At 38.3% G+C, this 19,774-nt stretch overlaps 1 protein-coding gene across 4 annotated transcripts in view; it reads right to left on the bottom strand.

Moving 5' to 3' along the window:
• Window positions 1-352: 352 nt before the first annotated feature.
• Window positions 353-19,774, bottom strand: part of Jade3 (jade family PHD finger 3) — an 88,528-nt gene continuing 69,106 nt past the window's right edge. For 3 of the 4 annotated variants that reach the window (XM_029473174.1, XM_029473171.1, XM_029473173.1), the window contains 4 exons: window positions 18,548-18,664; window positions 10,220-10,690; window positions 8,884-9,001; window positions 395-3,305 (listed from right to left, as the gene is read on the bottom strand). In XM_029473174.1, the coding sequence (XP_029329034.1) occupies window positions 2,395-3,305; window positions 8,884-9,001; window positions 10,220-10,690; window positions 18,548-18,664 (1,617 nt within the window). In that variant the 3' untranslated portion in view covers window positions 395-2,394. Of the gene's footprint in view, window positions 3,306-8,883; window positions 9,002-10,219; window positions 10,691-18,547; window positions 18,665-19,774 lie in introns of all 4 variants that reach the window. The other variant, XM_021153960.1, reaches the window with a different exon arrangement.

Below are 19,774 nucleotides of genomic sequence, written 5' to 3'. Positions count from 1 at the left end.
TTCTAAAGTCTTTTCTTACTGGCCTGATGAAATCATGATTTCTGGGCAAAATACATAGGGTTCTCTTTGACTTCTGGTATTGACTTGAATTCTGAATGTGTGCTTTTTCTTTGAGACAGGGTCTTATCATGTAACCCAGGCTGTCCTAGGAATTATTTTTCTGTTTCAGATTCCTACTGGGTTGCTAAACATGCATCACCATATTCTGATGATTTGTGCTTCTAAACATTCAATTCTTCCTCCCTGAACCTCGCTTCAGTTTGCTTCATTTGTATGGATTTTTAACATACAGTAAATTCATCAATGTAAAAAATCAGTATGCCAAAATAGAAAATTATCACACTGACAGAGGTTAACAGTTTTCATAATTTAATGAAAAAGTATTGATAAAAAGGTGACATTTGAAAAAAGATTGAGTTCATCTTCAAAACTTTTATAAGACAAGACAAAAAACATTAACAAAGGTTAAGAGGTAATACTTCAAAGAACAAAATGTAGCAGATGCTTGGGGCATTTGGAATGTATACAATGGAAGGCTGGCTCATTTGTTTACCCAGGAAAATTCTCTAAAAAAGTTACCATTTTATCTCCCTGACTTGAATTTTTCAGGCAATACTCTTCCAATGGCATTACATATGGAATTTGGCTAAAGCACTGTTTCCATGTTTGCTCCCTTGCCTCAGAATTCAAAAGCATGAAAGGACACAGGCAACCTGTTGGCCTTTAAGGAATTTGCAACTCAGCTTCATTATACTCATTACCATGAAAGTATTAAATTTATATGTACCCTATGAGTATTCAAATAAGCACAGAAGCTGAGGGTATGAAGAAAGGGAATTCTCTTCCTCATGTTTTCAACTAAAAGAAAATACAGGACACCTATTATTCATGTTATGGTCTGTTCACACATGTTCATAGGCACAAAAGGAATTATTTTGAAGATGCAGCCAAAAGAGAGGCAAAATACACAAAATTTCAAAACAGGAGAAAACAAAACCCCAAAAAAGTCTTTAATGAGGCTGTAGGAATGAAAGTGAAGGAGAGGCAAACTGCTGAGTTTTCTAGCTCCATAGCACTGGCACCTACTGCAGCTGGCTTCTTTCACCAGCATGAAACTTCAGAAATTGAAAATGGCCTCTTGTTTGAAAATTCTCTCTATATGTTCCCGAACTAGAAGAAAGAGAATATTATTTTAAGGCTAAGAAGAAAAGGAAGCTGAGAATTACAGTCTGCCTCACACATTTTTATAAACTGTTACTTTCTCCTTTTGCTTAAATGGGAAGCAGACTTGTTTTATCCCCTGCTTCAAAATTCTCTTCGTCTAGAAATGAATCAAGGTTGATTATTTGGTAATGTGGTATAAGCAAGTTCTGAAAAATGGCTCCAACTTTTATGCTTGGGAAATGGCCTTGGATTTAAAATTCATAAAAAGCTAAATTATATCCATGTGTTGAACACATGCTTTCAAATTTCTGACAATAAAAATCTGTTTCAAAATTAAAGCACGTAAGAATACTTAAGCCTCTGTGTATTACACTATATCTTAATTATTCCTCAATAAAAATTTTATAAACATTAAAGCAGGTATACAAAAACTGTCAGCCAAACTTTACTCAAACTTATTTGAAAACAACAGAAAAAAACCCTGACCTGGTACAAATATACCAGAAAAGGTCACACTTTGGAAAATGTTCTGGACATCTTCACAAATGCCTTGAGAAGCAGAGCATTTTCCTTGGAAGTAGTACTTCTGTACTTTTGTAAACACTATTCACAAGTTAGCTTGTTAGCTGGATAAGAGAGTTATGAATGTGTCCCCAAGAAGTAGGTCTAGGAACAGGTACTGGACACCTAGAAGAACTGACCTTGTAAAATATGATACTGTGAAAGAAACTCAACCTTGCATGAAGCAAGGAAGACAACAGTAAGTGTCAGTATCTGAGACTGTTGCTCTCCTGGTCTCTCTCTTGAAGGTTTTACAGATACCAGTGGAATTAGAAATTTTCTAGATTTGAGCTTCAAGGAGTCACATGTTATAGTTTCAAAAGATAAGTAGTTTTAGTGTCTGTCACATCCTCTTGCAAATCCACCGACAATGCAAGGATTCTTAATATGTAGATTAATCAGTGTGTTAATGTAAGGGGAAAGCTGCCCTGAAGTACTCACTGAGCAAATACTCTGGGCCCAACTGTTCCCAGCAGCCTCCGACAAAGCAACCCCAGACAATCTGCAACTCTTGTAATGTGCTTATAAAAACTAGACCTGAAATGCTTTCAAAAACTTCAAACCATCATTTTCCCTGCAATTCCCCCTAATATACACTAGAATCCTTTTGGTGTTTAGATTTCCCCCAGTATACGGGGCAAAGGCTGGGTTACCCTTAGGCGGTTCTGATCACCTTTGCATTGAGCTGTGGGAATGAGGGTGTGTCTTACTTTTCCCATGGCACTCCCGAGCAGAATCATGGGAAGGATTTTCTCTGTCAGAACTCTCTCTCTTTACCCTTGGTGTTTCTTTATTCCCCTCCCCTTCTGCTTCTGAATCACTGGGCTCCAAATCAGGGCAATAGCCATCAGTTTCCTGATATGAAGCTCTTCCTGTAGAACGCCTGAGAAGCTGTCTACCCCACAACTGCTCCTTAGAGCTCACATTCTTAGTTGGCTTAACACAGTACTGGAGGTCCTCAGTAGGCTTCACCCATGTATTGGTGGCCTCCTTAAAGGACCTGCTGAAATGTTCCATGCCAGATTTTCTAATGTTGCCTGGACTGGGTAAGTGGGAGCTGAGCATGGACTCCTGGTCATAGCACATCTCACTTGAATTAACTTTCTGGGTGATGTTCCCAGACCAGTTGCCCTCCAGGCCATTGGAACTAGAAAGCCTGGAGTTAGGCTGATTCTTCCCATTACCAATAGACACCTGTCCATGGAGGGCAGCCTGAAGGGCCAGAGGCTTCCCTAATGATTGCCCATGATAGAATTCTGCAGATGGAGCTCTTGGAGTGGGACTGGAGCTCTTGGTTTCACATCGAGAATGGCTTCGGCTAGTCAGCAAACAGTTACTTTTGCTTTCTAGTGGATATCTTGGATATATTTTCACATTCATATCCAGTGGTTCCTCAGGCATCTGAGGGCTCCTTTTACTGTGACCAGGGGAGCTGCTGCCAGGAGACGAGAGTTGGTGTTCAGTTTCTGTGGAGCTGTCTTTGCAATCTTCTGAGGCTGATTTAGGCATCTTTAACTTTAAGGTAATTCGTGGTGGTGGGTAAAACAGTGAGTTCTCTAGTGCATTTGTCAAAGAAAGTCCTGAGATAAAAAAGAAAGATTTGTTTAACAACCGATTTAATTATTAGCGTATATATGTATCACAAAGTGAATTCACAAACCTATTGTTCCAAGTGTCTAATGAGCACCTGTCTTTGAAGAGCATGTATACCATGGTAAGTAGATGAAGAGAGTAGCAGTAGACGATGAACCCAGAGACCCACAGAAAACACTATCCATGGCTCCCATCTTTTCACCTTTGCTTTCCTAACTTACAAAACAAGATCAACAACTAGTGTGCTCTGTCACACATCCCTATCTCCATGTCTTTCATTTTTTTGTGTATGTGTGGGTGCAACTGTACACACATATATGCATGTGGAGGCCAGAGGTTGATACTGGTTGTTTTCTTCAATTGTTCTCTACCTTATTTTTTATTAAACTATTTCCCTTCCTGGTCCCCCCCTCACAGAGTTCTTCACTCCATCCTTCTCTACCTTGGTTTTTCAGACAGGGCTTTTTACTGAACGTTGAGCTCAATAATTGGTGAGACTAGCATACTTCTGGGATCATTCTTTCTCCACTTAACTGGTGCTAGAATCACAGCACAGGGGTGTGCACCACACAGGCTTTTTATTTGAGTGCTGGGGCTTGAACTCTTCCCTTAGACTTTCCCTTGCATTTCATTTCTATAAAGAATGTCACTCACAGTGGTTTGAAATAAGTTCCTTGTGTGTTTATGATTGGGCATATGCATAATGAACAGGACTGAATATATACCTCTTATTCTCTGATGTTTCTGATGTTATTCTCCTATCATCTTGGGAATTCCCAAATAATTCAAATAGAAAACCTCAGAAACACAGTACAGGTTTTTGTGAGGCAAAGGTAAGTAAGTATTTTAACTTGGCATTAGAAGCAGTGAGTGGCTCCAGAATATTTTATGCCCTTAACCTCTAGTTTCATGATTACAAATGATTATAGGGTATAGGATAGTTTTAAAAATATTATTGGACCAATGTATGGGTACAAGAGTATGTGTGTAGAGGTAGATGACAACTTTGGTTTTGTTTTTTTTTTTTTTTCAGTTTTTCAGGACAGGGTTTCTCTGTATAGCCCTGGCTGTCTTGGAATTCACTCTGTAGACCAGGCTGACCTTGAACTCAGAAATCTGCCTGCCTCTGCCTCCCAAGTGCTAGGATTAAAGGTGTGCGCCACCACGCCCAGCTGGTAGATGACAACTTTATGGAGTCAATTCTTATATATATCTTATATATATATATATGGGTTCTAAGGATCAAAGCTAGGCCACCTGACTTTCAAAGCAAGTGCTTTTACCTGCTGAGCCATCTTGCTGGCCTTGGGCAAAGTATTATAGTGGTAAGGACCACAGGAAAGAATCACAACATATAGGTTTATCCAGAGAAGTATTAATTATCTGGATGTCACCCTACAATTGGCCTTTGCCCATTATCATATTACAACATATATAGCTTTTTAAAAATGAGGTATAAGCCGGGTGTGGTGGCACCCGCCTTTAATCCCAGCACTTGGGAGGCAGAGGCAGGCAGATTTCTGAGTTCGAGGCCAGCTTGGTCTACAGAGTGAGTTCCAGGACAGCCAGAGCTTCACAGAGAAACCCTGTCTCGAAGGAAAAAAAAAACTGAAAATGAGGTATAGAGAGGATGGCTTGCAGGTATCCTAAAAGGATATTCCTCAAGGGTCCATTTTAAACAACTACAGGTCCCACAGCTGCTAGGGCTTGCCATTTGTTGATATTGTAAATCATATTCTTATAATCAGAAGCTACTTGGTTAAGTCCAATCTCATTGGCACACGGGCTTCTCCCTGTTGTCCTTTGCTTCTTATTGCCTTGGTAGTCATGTTATAGGGAAACCTTGTGGCTGAATACTCTGTTACTTCCTGCTATACCAGTCTGCTGTGACCTACAGTCACGAAGTTTTTGACATCTATCTTATTCTATGGTTGGCTTTTAGCAGTTGCTGATTTTATACATTAAGAACAACTCACCAGTTACTTGCAGTACTCAGATTCTCTCACCTATCTTTATATTAAAAGAAACACAGGGAGGTGTCACTGTATATGGCTGTCATAATTCTAGTCAAGCTTCCACTTTGGGTACTGTAATTATCATCATCCACCTCTCTCACTGTGGTGGTTTGAATATGATTGGCCCATGGGAGTGCCACTATATTAGGAGGTGTGGCCTTGTTGGAGGAAGGGTGTCACTGTGGGAGTGAGCTTTAAGGGCTCCTAGTGCTCAAGCTCTGCTCAATCAGTCTTCTTCTAGCTACCTGCAAAAGATGGTCTCCTCTTGGCTGTCTTCAGATCAAGATGTTAAACTCTTAGCTCCTTTTCCAGCACCATATTTGCCTGTTTACTGCCATACCTCTGGCCATGATGATAATGGACTAAACCCCTGAAAGTGTAGGCCAGTCTAATTGTTTCCTTGGTCATGGTGTCTGTTCACAACAATAAAAACCCTAACTAAGACAGGTCCCAGGGACTGGGGTATTGCTGTGATAGCCCTGACCATTCTTTTGCTTGGAGGAATTTGGATTTTGGGACTTGGGGTTTAGAAAGCAATGGAATGTTTTAGTGGGACTTAATGGGCCATCCTAGTAGGAATATGGAAGACACTGGCACTGAGGGTGATTTCAACTATTGGAACATATCCCAAGAGGTTTTAGAAGAGAAGAATGTTAGTATGTGGCCTACAGACTGTTTTATGGTATTTTGGTAAAGAATATGGCTGCTTTTTCCACCCTTGTCTGAAAAGTAGTATAAAGGCTACTAAAGTAGCCTTTAGTAGGCTAAAGTGAAAAGATTTAGATTAACTGCATTAGCAAAGGAAATCTCAAAACAGTATTTTGATGAAAAAGAGCAAACTGAGAAAGGAAAAATACAAAATGCATGGTTAAAGTATTAATGGGACACCAGGAAGTGGAATGGAGTTGAATCCTGTATTTAAGGAAATAGATTAAGGGAGTGAACTCAGGGTAATATCCCACCCAAGTTTATTGTTTATGTTTGCAGTCGAACAAGAGATAGTTATTTTTAGACATTATTATACCTGGCTTTTGTTTTCATTTGGACACATATATGTCAAATTGACAAGGGGTCGATTGTGAAGGCTATTCTCAGTTGTCAATTTGACTATATGAACTACAATCCAGAGCTTATAAAGATCTTATGAACTTTAAAAAAAAAAGGCTTAGGCCCAGGCATGGTGGTACGTGCCTTTAATACCAACATTCAGGAGACAGAGGCATGCAAATCTCTGAGTTTAAGGTCAGTTTACAGAGCAAGTTCTAGGATAGCCAAGCATAGGCAGTAAAGGATGTAACAGAACAAGTGGGCAATGTTCTAGTCCTAGAAAGCAGAACTAGTCAGTTTCAGCCATGTGGCTCTAGCTTTAGAGTTCAAAATAGAAGGGACCACTGGGACAATTGATGCCGGTTAGCTGGAGCTAAGAAATTAACAGTGATCAAGAAGAGACCAGCATCACTGAGGTGAAATCTTGGAAGTGTTTTCTGAGAGCATAAAGAAACTGTGTTCCAGAGATAGCCAAGGCTGTACCTCGTGCTGCAGCTGGACTTGGTAATGTATAAGAGTCACCCATGTGGTACTGGTTTTGAAGGCATGAAGGGGTCATGAAGAGCAGCTGAGGTTTGGCACTCTGGGAGGCCATGGAAAGCCATTGGTGAAGGTGAAGCCTCAGCTGTAGTCGACAGCTCAGGACCCAAGGGGTCATGCAAATGATTTGAGGCTTGGTACCATGAAGAGAGCCTATGAGAGGCTATTGGTAAAGCCTAGTTGCAGTGGAAGACCCCAGCATATTGGAGATGCTAGTACCATGGAATGATCACCAAGAACAGCATCAGTAGTGGAGTGGATCAACCTGAGCTTAGAGTGCTATAGAGGGCAGAGCTGGAGAAGTGATGCCAGCCCTTTGGAGGAGCACACAACAAAGGTAAAAGAAGTTGGACTTCAGACATGGAGATGCAGAGTTTGGAGTTTGCCCAGCTGGTTTTTGGTCTTGCTTTGTTCCTCATATTATTTCCTCATTATGTGACCTGCTTTTGGGTATTGATTTTATAGGTGATTACAGTTAAGATATTGCATGAATCTCAGAAGAGACTCTGAACTTTGGACTAAATATTGTTGAGACTATGATAGACTGGGGACTTTTGTGTTTTTCATTATGCTATGGCTATGTATGCCCTCATAGACTCATGTGTTTGAACAAACCTAAGGGGGCCAGGAAGTGGAATGTGGTAGTTTGAATATGCTTGGCTGATGGGGGTGGCACTATTAGAGGGTGTGGCCCTATTGGAATAGGTGTGTCACTGTTAGGGTAGGCTTTGAGGTCTCAATGCTCTATTTTCACCCAATATAGAATGAGAGCTTCCTCTTGTTTGCCTGCAAAAGACAGTCTCCTGCTGCTGCCTTCTGATCAAGATGTAGAACTCTTGGCTCTTCCAGCACCATGTCTGTCTGGACAATGCCATGTTTTCCATCATGATGGCAATGGACTGAACCTCTAAAACTGTAAGCCAGCCCTAATTAAATGTTTTCCCTTGTAAGAGTTGCCTTGGTCATGGTGTCTCTTCATAGAAAAAACCCAAACTAAGATACTTATCAAGTGGGTAGTGTAGAGAGTCTTTTATTGACTGCACTATCTTCTAGTTTATTTCTTAATCCCTAGTACAGTGGTTCTCAATATTCCTAATGCTGCAATCCTTTAGTAAAGCTTCTCATGTTGTAGTAATCCACAACCATAAAATTATTTTCATTGCTATTTTATAATTTTGTTACTGTCATGACTCCTAATGTAAATATATCTGTGTGTTCTGATGATCTTCGGCAACCTCTGTGAAAGGATTATTTGACCTTCCCCATGGGGTTTCGACCCACAGGTTGAGAACCATTGCCCTAGTAGCTTCTCAATAAAAATGAAGAAATGAACATATTAATATATCTCTTTTAACTTCTGGCTGAGGAGTGTTTTAACAGATGACTTTTAAGAGTACCTGTTATGAGCCAAGCATGGTGGCAGATGCCTTTAATCCCAGCACTTGGGAAGCAGAGGAAGGCAGATTTCTGACTTCAAGGCCAGCCTGGTCTACAAAGTGAGTTCCAGAACAGCCAGGGCTACACAGAGAAATCCTGTCTCGAAACCCCTCCGCCCCGAAAAAGTACCTGTTATGAGTAACCCTGGAATTAAATGGTTTCTGGGAACTGGGATTTGGTGCTAGCTTCTTGATTTTAAGTGAATTTGATAATTACAAAATACTTCATGGCTGTAATTACTGGCATTAAATATTTGTCTGGGATCTAGATTATCTGCCTCAAACAACTTCTCGAATTCTATCCTTGAATTTCTTTTTCTTCCTTATTTTTTTGAAGGAGGGGCATGTTTCTTCCCAGGAATTTTTTTACCTTGCAAGTCGACAGTAAAATAGACCACATTAATTATCGGAATTAGAAAGAAACGAAAAATATTTTAAGTGGTACAAGAGATATGATACTAAATTGTAAAAGTAGAATATAATCAGATTTTCTATATTTTCTCAGACAACTTTAAGAAATACTTTACCTTCTGTAATTTCTTCATTGATAAGCTGGACTTGCAAACCAAAAATCTGTTCCTGCACTTTGGTGTGTGATAGTTTCAGCTTCTCTCGTCTGCTTATCATGTAGCACAGATTTCGGACCTGCAAGAAAATCCCCACCAAATCAAGATGTTTGTCATATTAAGCAAGTTTACAGTTGAAATTCTTCAGCCATATTAAGACCACTGAATTCTAGGGGAGTGGGGGGGGAGGGTCTAGGGGACTTTTGGGATAGCATTTGAAATGTAAATGAAAAAATACCTAAAAAAAATCATGTTTAAGGATGTAATATGTATCATCACATACCATTTTAGTCTCAAGCCAAGCTCGGAACATCTGTATATCTGTTAAGCTTGTGCACGTTACTTAAGGTTTACAGTTTCAATTCTTTATTTGTCAAATGAAATAATGATACACACACACACACAAAACACCACTGAATTCTGGTGGCTGTGGGAGGAGTGAAGATAAGACCCAAGGGTCACAAACCATGACCAAACCTCTGAAACCTACTCTCTAGCCTACATTGTAGTAGGATCAATTTAATGAACACAATCTACCAGGTGAGATGATAATGGTATCATATTTTAGCCTTCCCTTTCTATCCATGAGTATGAATGATAGCACTTGGCATCTGTACCATCAGGCCTGGCTCATTTCTATAATTATACAATTACAAAATTCCCTAGAGTAAATACAGCACCAACTATTTCTTTGAATTCTTGTAGCACTTAATTTACCTGATGAATATATATCATAAGTTGAATTGTCTGGTGAAGTGGCTATCAACCAGAGATGATTTTAACCTCTAGGAGGAATCTGGTAAACTTGGAAAACAATTCTGGTTGTGAGAACCAAGTGTGTAAAGTGATGATTCTAGCATCTAGTGAATAGAGATCACTGATGCTGCTAAATATCCTATTCTGCCACTTACAATAAAGTGTAGCACTGTACAATAAATAACTGTGCAGCTCAAGATGTCAATAGTGCTGAGTTTGAGAAAACCCTGAGATAGTACTTTTCTGGACAAAGTTCATTCGTTTAGGCTTCAGTCTCAGGAATACGTTAGTAAAATATAGCCGAGCCATTTTAGACTTGACAGTGAATAAAAAGTTAATCAACTGAGAATAATAAACTCTAAGTTTAAGTCCATAGCACAAATGTGTAAAAATTTAAACAAAACTCAACATCTGGGGCCACAGTGAACTCAGACAATAAGGAAGGACACAGAAACTCACACTATAAGTGAGCGGTCATTTTAAAACTGGAAGTGATATCTTCTAGCTCTATGCAGACATTTGTCAAAGCTGGTCACCTTACCCTCTCTAGGTCCTGCCGCAGATGCATAAACATTCTCATCCGAGTGTGAATGCTTTCTTCTTTTGGCTGAACCAAGCCATTTTCTTCATCTTCTTTTGGGGGAATTAATGGCTTATTGAAGTTGCTTTTGCGCTTTAGTTTCCAGTAGTTATAGATAAAATCGACAGTGAACGCAGATAACTCCATCTCTTTGGCAACATCTTCTACCTGGACTAAGGTATAGAATTCTTCTTCTAGTTCACGAAGCTTCTGTGCCCGTAGGCTGGTTTTCTCACTTTTTGCCTGGCTCTGCTCGGCAACTCTGTGGTGGTGGTACTCGGCGTCCCCAAGTTTTGGCTTGTTTTGGCTATGCTTGAGGCAAAATGACTTGAACTTTACTTCATCCCCCTCATCTAGGATGGTCTTCATTTCCAGGCCGTGCTCAAAGGCACAGGTGACATGAAAGGCAGTGATACAGCTTTTCACAGAGCACTGAAGGAGAAAGAATGTGTCAGTGCAGAAGATGGGAAGAGGATAGAGAGCTCTGTATCCCTAAGTCCCTAATGTGAGCTTATAGACAGCAAAGGGAAGACAAAAGGGCGGCTTGACCATGAAAAATATTTTACAAATAAAGAAAAAAATGAAACAAAAAGAGAAAAATATTTTACAAGTAAAAAAACTTTTATAAGTTACCCAGGAAACTTGCTCATATAGAAAACAGCAAAACAACAACAAAAAATGAAATTGCCTTTTTTTTTTTTGGAGAAGTCTCTGATTTATGTAAAGTTATATGGTTTCTTCTCTGTGTCCTCCACATCACCAATACATGTTTTTATTGTAGTAATTTTCATATACTACCTACTAATAACTGAAAAAAATCCCTGGCCATAAAGCTTAAGACAGAAGCTATGTCAATTACATATATACCAGTATATCATCAATTCAGGCAACACCATATACTACTCAAAACGCAGTTGCTTAGAACAAATGAAAGAAAAGGCACAGTTTATATTGTTGCCAGGACATCCATGATTCTAAAAGGCCACAGGGAACTTTAATACCTAAACAACCTAACTTCCTGAAATTGTTCTTATACAGCCGAGCCATCCATCAGATTAGACAACTAGACAACTAGTCATGAAAGCCTATTTAAATTTAAATTAATTTCAATGTAGCCAAAATGTTGTTCCCCATTAGAGGAACACTTGTGTTGCATGTGTAAGGCTCTGAGTTTCACTCACTAAACTGCAAAAAAAGTTAATTAAAATTACATACAATGAGAACAAATGGCTCAGCATGTAAGTTGTCAAACTGGTGACAAATTTAATCACAGGACCCACAAGGTATGAGAGAGCTCACTCTTACAAGGTGTTCCCTAATCTCCACATATGCTCCCCTCAATAAATACATGTTATTTGAAAAAAAGACATACATTGAAAAAATTTAACTCCTCAGTCATATTAGCTACATTTAAACCAAACTAGACAACACACATATGCACATAAAATATTTTCATCACTGTAGTCAGTTTTACTGGAGAATATGGTTACAGGCATTTTAAAATTAAGTTTGCACTATTCTGCCTTCCACTGATAGATCTAATACATTTATTAAGTATTACTATGGATCACACACTGACTCTTCATAGAGAAACAGTAGGAAGAATTTGATCCATGACAGATGCATTTTTGTGTGTAAGCTAAATTACCACATTTCTTATGGTTAAAATGTTACAGCTCTCTCTTTTTTTTTTTTTAAACACAGGGATACACATACATGTTAACACAAGAGATTTTATTTCTAAGAATCTAGGATGAGATCATATGTACTCTAAAAACCTTCTAGATTTAGTTAAATGTCTTTGGTTATCTGAATTAAAATTAAGGGTAAATATTTTTTAAAAGTGAAAGGAAAATGGTAGGATTTTTTCATAGTTAAAGCAAGTGCTAATTCTTTTGGAAGCCTGCTATTTGGAGGTCACTGTGCTTAGTATACACATGCTGGAGTTTTGATAATTAAACAGAGAATAAGCTTGGAAATGAATAAAGATAAAAAGAACACAATGTATGAAAGGTCTTAGAAATTCAAGATACTCAATAGAAATGAAAACAAAATGCTTGTATGAGTTTTCATACCAGCATTAGTTTGTATAGTTGGCTTTTCTTCTTACCACCAAAATGTATAAGCCTTCAATTACAATACCACATGATTTTAAAAGTATTTTATGTGAATGTGTATGCATGTTTACTATGTGTATGTGTTACCCATGGAAGTCAAAAAAGGTGTCAGATCACCTAAAGCTGGAGTTATTGAATTGTGAGCAGCCCTATGTGGGTGCTGGGAACTGAATCTGGGTCCTCTGCAAGAAACACAAATGCTTTTAACAGCTCCTAGACATGAGAACAATTTCTCCAGCTCCTAGAATGATCTTTTCTAAAACTAGATGGTTTTATGGCAGTTTGCTAAGAGACATTCTTAATCATCATCTATGCATTTTTTTTTATTTTGTGCAGTTTATAGTTCTATACTCTGTAAGCTTGATCTGAGAGATATATTTTAACACCCTACTGATTGTTGAAGAATGTCTTTTATTAACTGTTGTATAATTATTTCATTTCTCTTGGATGTTTAATTCTCTTCTAAGAGAATACTATCAACCATAGAGCAATAGGGAGGATTACATTTTTTGAGACAGGTCTCTCTACATAGACTGGCTGTCCTAGAACTTAACATATAGACCAAGTTCGACTTGAACTCACAGAGACCCACCTGCCTCTTCTTTCTGAGTGCTAGGATTACTGAAGCACTGAGATCAAGGCATGTGCTACCATGCCTGGTAGGAGAATTATACTTAAACTCAACAGTAAAGGAATTTCAGGAATGGGACATAATTCCAAGATCATCTAACACAGACCTACATTTATTATTAAATTGCTAAAGTACCTGATTTAGACACACCCAACTTCCAATGAATTCAATGAACTGATAATCTAGCCACATACCAGGTAAAAGCTCACAATCTCACAAAATAAGCCTTCTTTAGCTTGGGGTAGTTCTTTTAGAAACTTTGATTATACTACATGGAAATATATATCCTTAAAATTTCCACAGATTTGACAAACCTTATGAAAATGAGGATGATGCTAAGCTAAGGATGCATTTCTTAGTATTTTTATTATCACTTGGCTAAAAATTAGACAGATACTTAAAAACCAAATAGTAAAAGGTATTTTTAGCAACCACCAATAAAATGTCAAAAACAGATGTCTCTCCAGACAAAATTATAGACTACAGAGAAATAAATTACCCCAAAAGACAAATATATGGATGGTAAATTAGGAATATCTCTTAGCAGACTCTGCCATAACACCATCTAAGTTTTAGAAAAGGTCATTCTGTGGTATTTATAATTAGAGATCCATATACTTTGGGGCTAAAAGAGGAAAGGCCAGCCAGGTTTTGGAGCCAATCATTTCTTTATTGCTATTATAAAGTAAAGCCGCTATGAAAATTCATGTAGAAGTTTTTATTTAGGTTTATGTTTTCATTTCTTTTGAGTACTGTGTAACAAAGGATTAACCTGGCCCAAAGAAAGGTTTGGCCCTTTGTCTCTAGTACCTGAGAAATGACAAGCAAGCTTCTTTTGGACTGTTGTGCCTGATAAAAGTTGACTTTGCTTACTTGGAATTAGATAATCTATGCTATGTGACTATGGTAGAGGCTTTGGGTTACATGGTATCAACTGACTTCCAGAGGGACCCAAGAATAAGACAAGGCAAACGGATAGTTAGCCATTTCTATGTGGTAAATCCCCAATATTACCTCTTGCTCCAAGGCTCTGGTGAGTGGAGAAATAAACGTGGGGTGGTAGGGAGTATAAGCTGTACATTTCCTTGGATAAGCTGTGGTGTGTAGGCAGAGAGTGGAGGACATGGTGGTCACTGACCCTGTCCACTGTTGTAATGAGACACAAACCCAGTTTTTTGCAGATTACTGTGGAGACTGAGAGCAAAGTCAATAATAGGTAGGGGAGTGTGTGTCCTTTGGGGCTGATACTTTGTGACTGGTACTTGGTTGTTATGTAGACCAAATCTAGGGGTATCAACTTATTTCTGCAGCTCCTTTGAGGTGTTATTACTAACTCTTAGGTGGGTTTTCTTATTTCTTTCTGTCAAGTGCATAACTTGCTGCTTTGTTTGCCCCGCTCCTCCTCCATTCTTTGGTGCACTCATAGACCAGCTTTAGTTGCTCACTACAGCCATTGCTGGCTTCTAGCAGCTAAAGGGAGGCTTTTAGAGCAAAAGCATTCCTGATGTAGACAATATATTCTGGATAGGTCCAGCCCTATAGCAGCATATAGCACCAAGTTGTACTGTAAAAAAAAAAAGAGAGGGATTAGGGTAGACCCAGTTACCTTAACTTTCCAGATATTAAGATTGGGAAAGGAAGCTGCATCATTTATATATCTATTCTTTTTTTTAAAACCTATTTGTCTATTTAGTAAAGTTTTCAGCTTTTGATAATATTTTTAATTTTTTATTCATATTTTCACCTTTATTTGATTTTATTTATATATTTTATATCTGTATTTTAAAATTGCTTACTCTTTTCCCCAGCTTCATTTTTTTCATTTATTTAACCCTATAGCCACTTCCTTTTTTCCTTTTCCCTGTCCCTTCTTTATTTCACTTATTACCTTTATTAATTTTTTAGTTTAGGCTGGCCTTGAACTTCCAATTCTCCTGCCTCCTTCTCCCATGTGCTAGATTACAGGTATATACAATTTTATTATTTTTTCTTTTGAGACAGAGTCTCACTATGCAAAACCTGGATGGTCTAGCAGAAAGAATGGAAACAGGCAACTTCAGGAAATAGGAGGTTGGGGAGGACCCCTCAGAATGGAGGCCTTTTCAATGGCTATTCCCTCTGTCTGAAACACTTTTATCCTAAATATCTACATAGCTTTTTCTCTTCCACTGCAGTCTTTGCTCAAATGTCACCTTCATAATTAGTCCTATGCTATCCACTCCACTTAATTTAATTCATACTCCCTGCCTCACACTTTCTAACTTCTTACTGTCTTCTATATTTTTCCTTGCCACAGCACTTATTATCTTCTAACATCTATTGCGTACTGTTTACTCTCACAAATTAAAATATAAACTCCATGGTGCCAAGTTCTTTGTTATTTCATTGGTAAACTCAAACCCTAGTATACAATAAGCATATACACTTCTTGAATAAATTCAATCCCTTACACTCAAGCTTGGGATAGAGGTGTAGCTCAGTAGCAGAACATTTGTTTAGCGTACTTGAGATTATTCCCTAGCACCACACAAAAACCAAAAATGTATAATGATCTCAAAAGTAAAAGATCTCTAAAATTAAGAAATAAAAATAAGAATTGTTCTGCAGATGTGAAACCTGTAGAATCTCTTATCTACTCTTATCTACTATTCATCTATCATCCATCAATTTTGTATTTACTGCCTGTCTGCCATGTTAAGGTATGGGAAAAAGCTAAAGACAAAACTAGGGAAGATAAAACTCATCAATGAACAATAATAGAAGACAGAATGTGTAACCTAAGGCTGCAATGCAAACTCTTGTCTGCAAATGTGATTTCTATACTAGTTATGTTACTGATTACTAACATATAAAAATAATCTTTAACAGCTAAACAGTGGGAAATATAGGTATTATAATGAGAATAAATATTATTGAATGTAAAATCAATATAAAATTATTAAATAATGAACATGGAATTATTGTTTCAATGGAAAATATATATCACAAATTAATCTGATACATTCAAATGTATATGCATTTATTCAATGCACCTTAAATGAATATTAACAATGGGAGGAATTCACAGATGAATGGTGTATCATCTTGGCCTTTAGGAGTCTTATATAGGGAGAGCAAACAGGAGATAACTTAGATAAACAAAACACTCTGTTTGGTTAGTAGCTTAAGATTTCTATTGCTGTGATAAAAAAAAAAACCACAGCCAAGAGTAATTTGGGGAGGAAAGGATTTATTTCATCTTATAATTTGCAGTCCATCATTCAGGGAAGTCAGTACAGAAGCCCAAGATAGGAACTAATGCAAAAGCCCAGGAGGAGTTTTGATTACTGATTGTTCCTCATGGCTTGTTAAACCAACCTACCTCCTTTCCTTTCCTTTTTCCTTTCCCTTTCCCTTTCCCCTTTCCTTTCCTTTCCTTTCCTTTCCTTTCCTTTCCTTTCCTTTCCTTTCCTTTCCTTTCCTTTCCTTTCCTTTCCCTTTCCTCTCCCTCTCTCTCTCTCTTTTATTAGATATTTTCTTTATTTACATTTCAAATGTTATCCCTTTCCTAGTTTCCTCTCTGAAAATTCCCCTAGTCTCTCCCCTCTTCCCCTGCTCCCCAACCCACCCACACCTGCTTCCTAGCCCTAGCATTCCCCTACACTGTGAAGGCATAGAGCCTTCACAGGACCAAGGGCTTCTCCTCCCACTGATGACTGACTAGGCTATCTTCTGCTACATATGCAGCTAGAGCAATGAGTCCCACCATGTGTATGTGTACTCTTTGGTTGGTGATTTAGTCCCTGGGAGCTCTGGGTGTACTGGTTAGTTCATATTGTTGTTCCTCCTATGGGGCTGCAAACTTCTTCAGCTCCTTGGGTCCTTCATTGGGACTCTAGCTCCTTCATTGGGGACCCTGTGCTCAGTCTAATGGTAGGCTGGGAGGATCCACCTCTGTATTTGTCAACCTGCTTTCTTAGCACCCAGGACCACTAGCCTGGGAGTAGTACCATCTATGGTGGCCTGAAATCTACATCAGTCATCAATCAAGAAAATGTACCGCGGACTTGTCTACAAGCCAATCTATTTGGGGGTATTTTCTCAACTGAGTCATCTCCAAAATGACTCTAGATCGTGTCAAGTTGATAATAAATATATATCAGGGAGATATTTTCCCCATTTAAACACTAAAATGTTATATAGTTAAGATAAATAAAATGAGCCAAAATACAATTTTAAGAGCAAGGTAAGTATTCATATTTTTCAGATGACAAATCTGCAACCTGTTATGCTAAACAGAAGTGAACTAAATAAAACATCTAGAACCACTGCTCTAAGTTATGACATTACAGAAACTCCTTTCTCTGAGGGTCTGCAGGCAAATCTGATCTTAAGCACTCTGCAGCTCACATGCAGTAAATTTAAGTCAGTCAGTCCTTCCTTCCCACTTACAAGCAGAGTCACCTTATTATGCTTGGAATAGAAAGTGAAAACAACATTATACCTTAGATATCTCAAAAACATTACCTGTACTACCACATGTACCATATATGCCTATAAGAATAATTTTTTAAAATTTATTTTTATTTTATGTGCACTGGTGTTTTGCCTGCATGGATACCTATGCAAAGGTGTGAGGGTCTCAGATCTTGGACTTTCAGACAGTTGTGAGCTGCCCTGTGTGTGCTGGGAACTGTACCCACGTCTCTGGAAGAACAGTCTGTGCTCTTAACCTCCAAGGCATCTCTCCAGCCTCTTTAAGAATGATTTCTAAAACTAGTCACCAGACTTTTATCTATTCAAATGTACCTTTCCACACTCAAATGGTTTACCGAACCATCTATCTAATCATAGTGGATCTTAAATTTATTGACAGTTAGTGGATGAAACTGATCAGAACATGGGCTATATATTTTAGAGTTATAGCTTATTCCCTCTCAGAATGAAATTACTCAGCTTTAGAGTCTAGTTGATACATGAGCTCTGACACTAAAGATGAACATTAAATACCATTATGAATATTATTTTGAGAAGGGGGGGTCTCACTATGTTGTTCAGGCTGGCCTTGAACTTCTGAGGTGAAATGATTTTCTTCTGCCTCAATACCTTGAGAAGCTGGGACAAACATGTGTATCACTGTTCCTGGTAACCAATATGAATGTTGAAAATAATAGGCTTAAGGGTTGGAGAGATAGCTTACTGGTTAAGAACATTTACTGCACTTTCAGAGGATACAAGTTCAATTCCCAGCACCCATGCTGGGTGGCTCACAATCACTTGTAACTCCAGCTCCAGGGGATCCAACACCCTCTTATGACCTCTGGGGCACCCACCTATATACACATAAATAAAAATAAATCTTTGGGGAAAAAAACCAAGCTCAATGGTCCAGAGGCAACATCTGAAAAAGATTTCCACAAATGGTCTTTGGAGTGACAGTATCCTACACACGAGTAGGTAGCCTCTCAAGTGATTTGTGGGTTAACAGGACACTTTTACTGGGAGACCATGAGTCAGGTTGACTTGGTTTTAGCTTACTCCACCATTTCTCAGGGAACTTACCTGAATACAAGCCCCTGTCTTCAACTTGCACAGGTTGCAAACTAAGGCCCACCGGCTAGGTGGGATATGGGAGATTTTTGTGACAGGCTCCATTCTCTCAGGACAAGCGATACTGACCTACAATAAAACATCAACATAAGGCAGAAGCACCAAGGCATGTCAAAAACACTTTTCACAAACTATAAGTGATGTTATATGAAACTGAGAACATTAAAACAATGAGGCAAGCCATATCTTCCAAGGTTAGTACGGAACTAAGAATAAAAAAAGATGTTTCTTTCCACTGCTCAGTCCTTCAATCATTTCTAGTAATGTAAACAATTTATATCTACAATGAGAGTGTAGGGGTGTAGACTAGGTAGGCATAGTTACCTAAAAGAATCAAGATGTATCCATCTTTACTTAGAAGAAAGCTACTTAGGAAAGGAAATAAAGTTCAGAAATTCTAGAATCTGTTTGTTAGAGATGGTATCACGTGCCTTGCTATTTCATCTAGTCAGCTAACGATAAAGAAAGGCAGTGACAGATCTTTCTATTTGGTTTACAAAGCAGCTTAATATTGTTGCAAAGTAACAGCAAATTTATGTAATGAAGGGACTGCAGCATGTAATTAGAAAGGATGAGGATGATACCACTTCTAAACCCCAAATCTTTAAGACTATGTAACTATTATCATCTTACCCTACTCTCTCAGCCAAAGTAGCTTCAAAGTGAAATTAAGTCTTTGGGAATGCTGAAAGGAAAAGGACACTTTAAAAAAGATGGAAAAACTTTCCATTTGGAAATAAAGGGTCATGTAACTACTGGTAAAAATGTGTTTTTTTTTTTTTACAACTTTATACATGTACAAATGTTGTGCCTGTGTGTGTGCATGTCTGTGCACCACATGCATGCAGTGTGTACAAAGGCCAGAAGAAGGCATTAGATTCTCTGAGATTAGAATAACAGATGGCTGTAAGTTACCATCTGGGTGCTAGGACCGGAACCTAGGTCTTTTGAAAGAGTAGCCAGTGCTCTTAACCCCTAGACAATCTCTCCAGTACCAGAAATAAACAGGTTTCAAAGAAGGATGATCCATCTACTACAAGTTCTGTCCAGATCAGGAAAGAGAGATCTTTAATAATCTAAAATGTACTGAAAATCAAGAATTGAGAAGCCCTAAGAGAACGTTAATTAACCTTTTTTTAAAAGTTATTTTTGTTTTATTTTATTTTTGAGATAGGGTCT

Source organism: Mus caroli, chromosome X (assembly GCF_900094665.2).
Source record: "Mus caroli chromosome X, CAROLI_EIJ_v1.1, whole genome shotgun sequence".
NCBI lineage: Eukaryota > Metazoa > Chordata > Mammalia > Rodentia > Muridae > Mus > Mus caroli.
The sequence above is the reverse complement of the archived record's forward strand: the minus strand, read 5'-3'. Positions and strand labels throughout refer to the sequence as shown.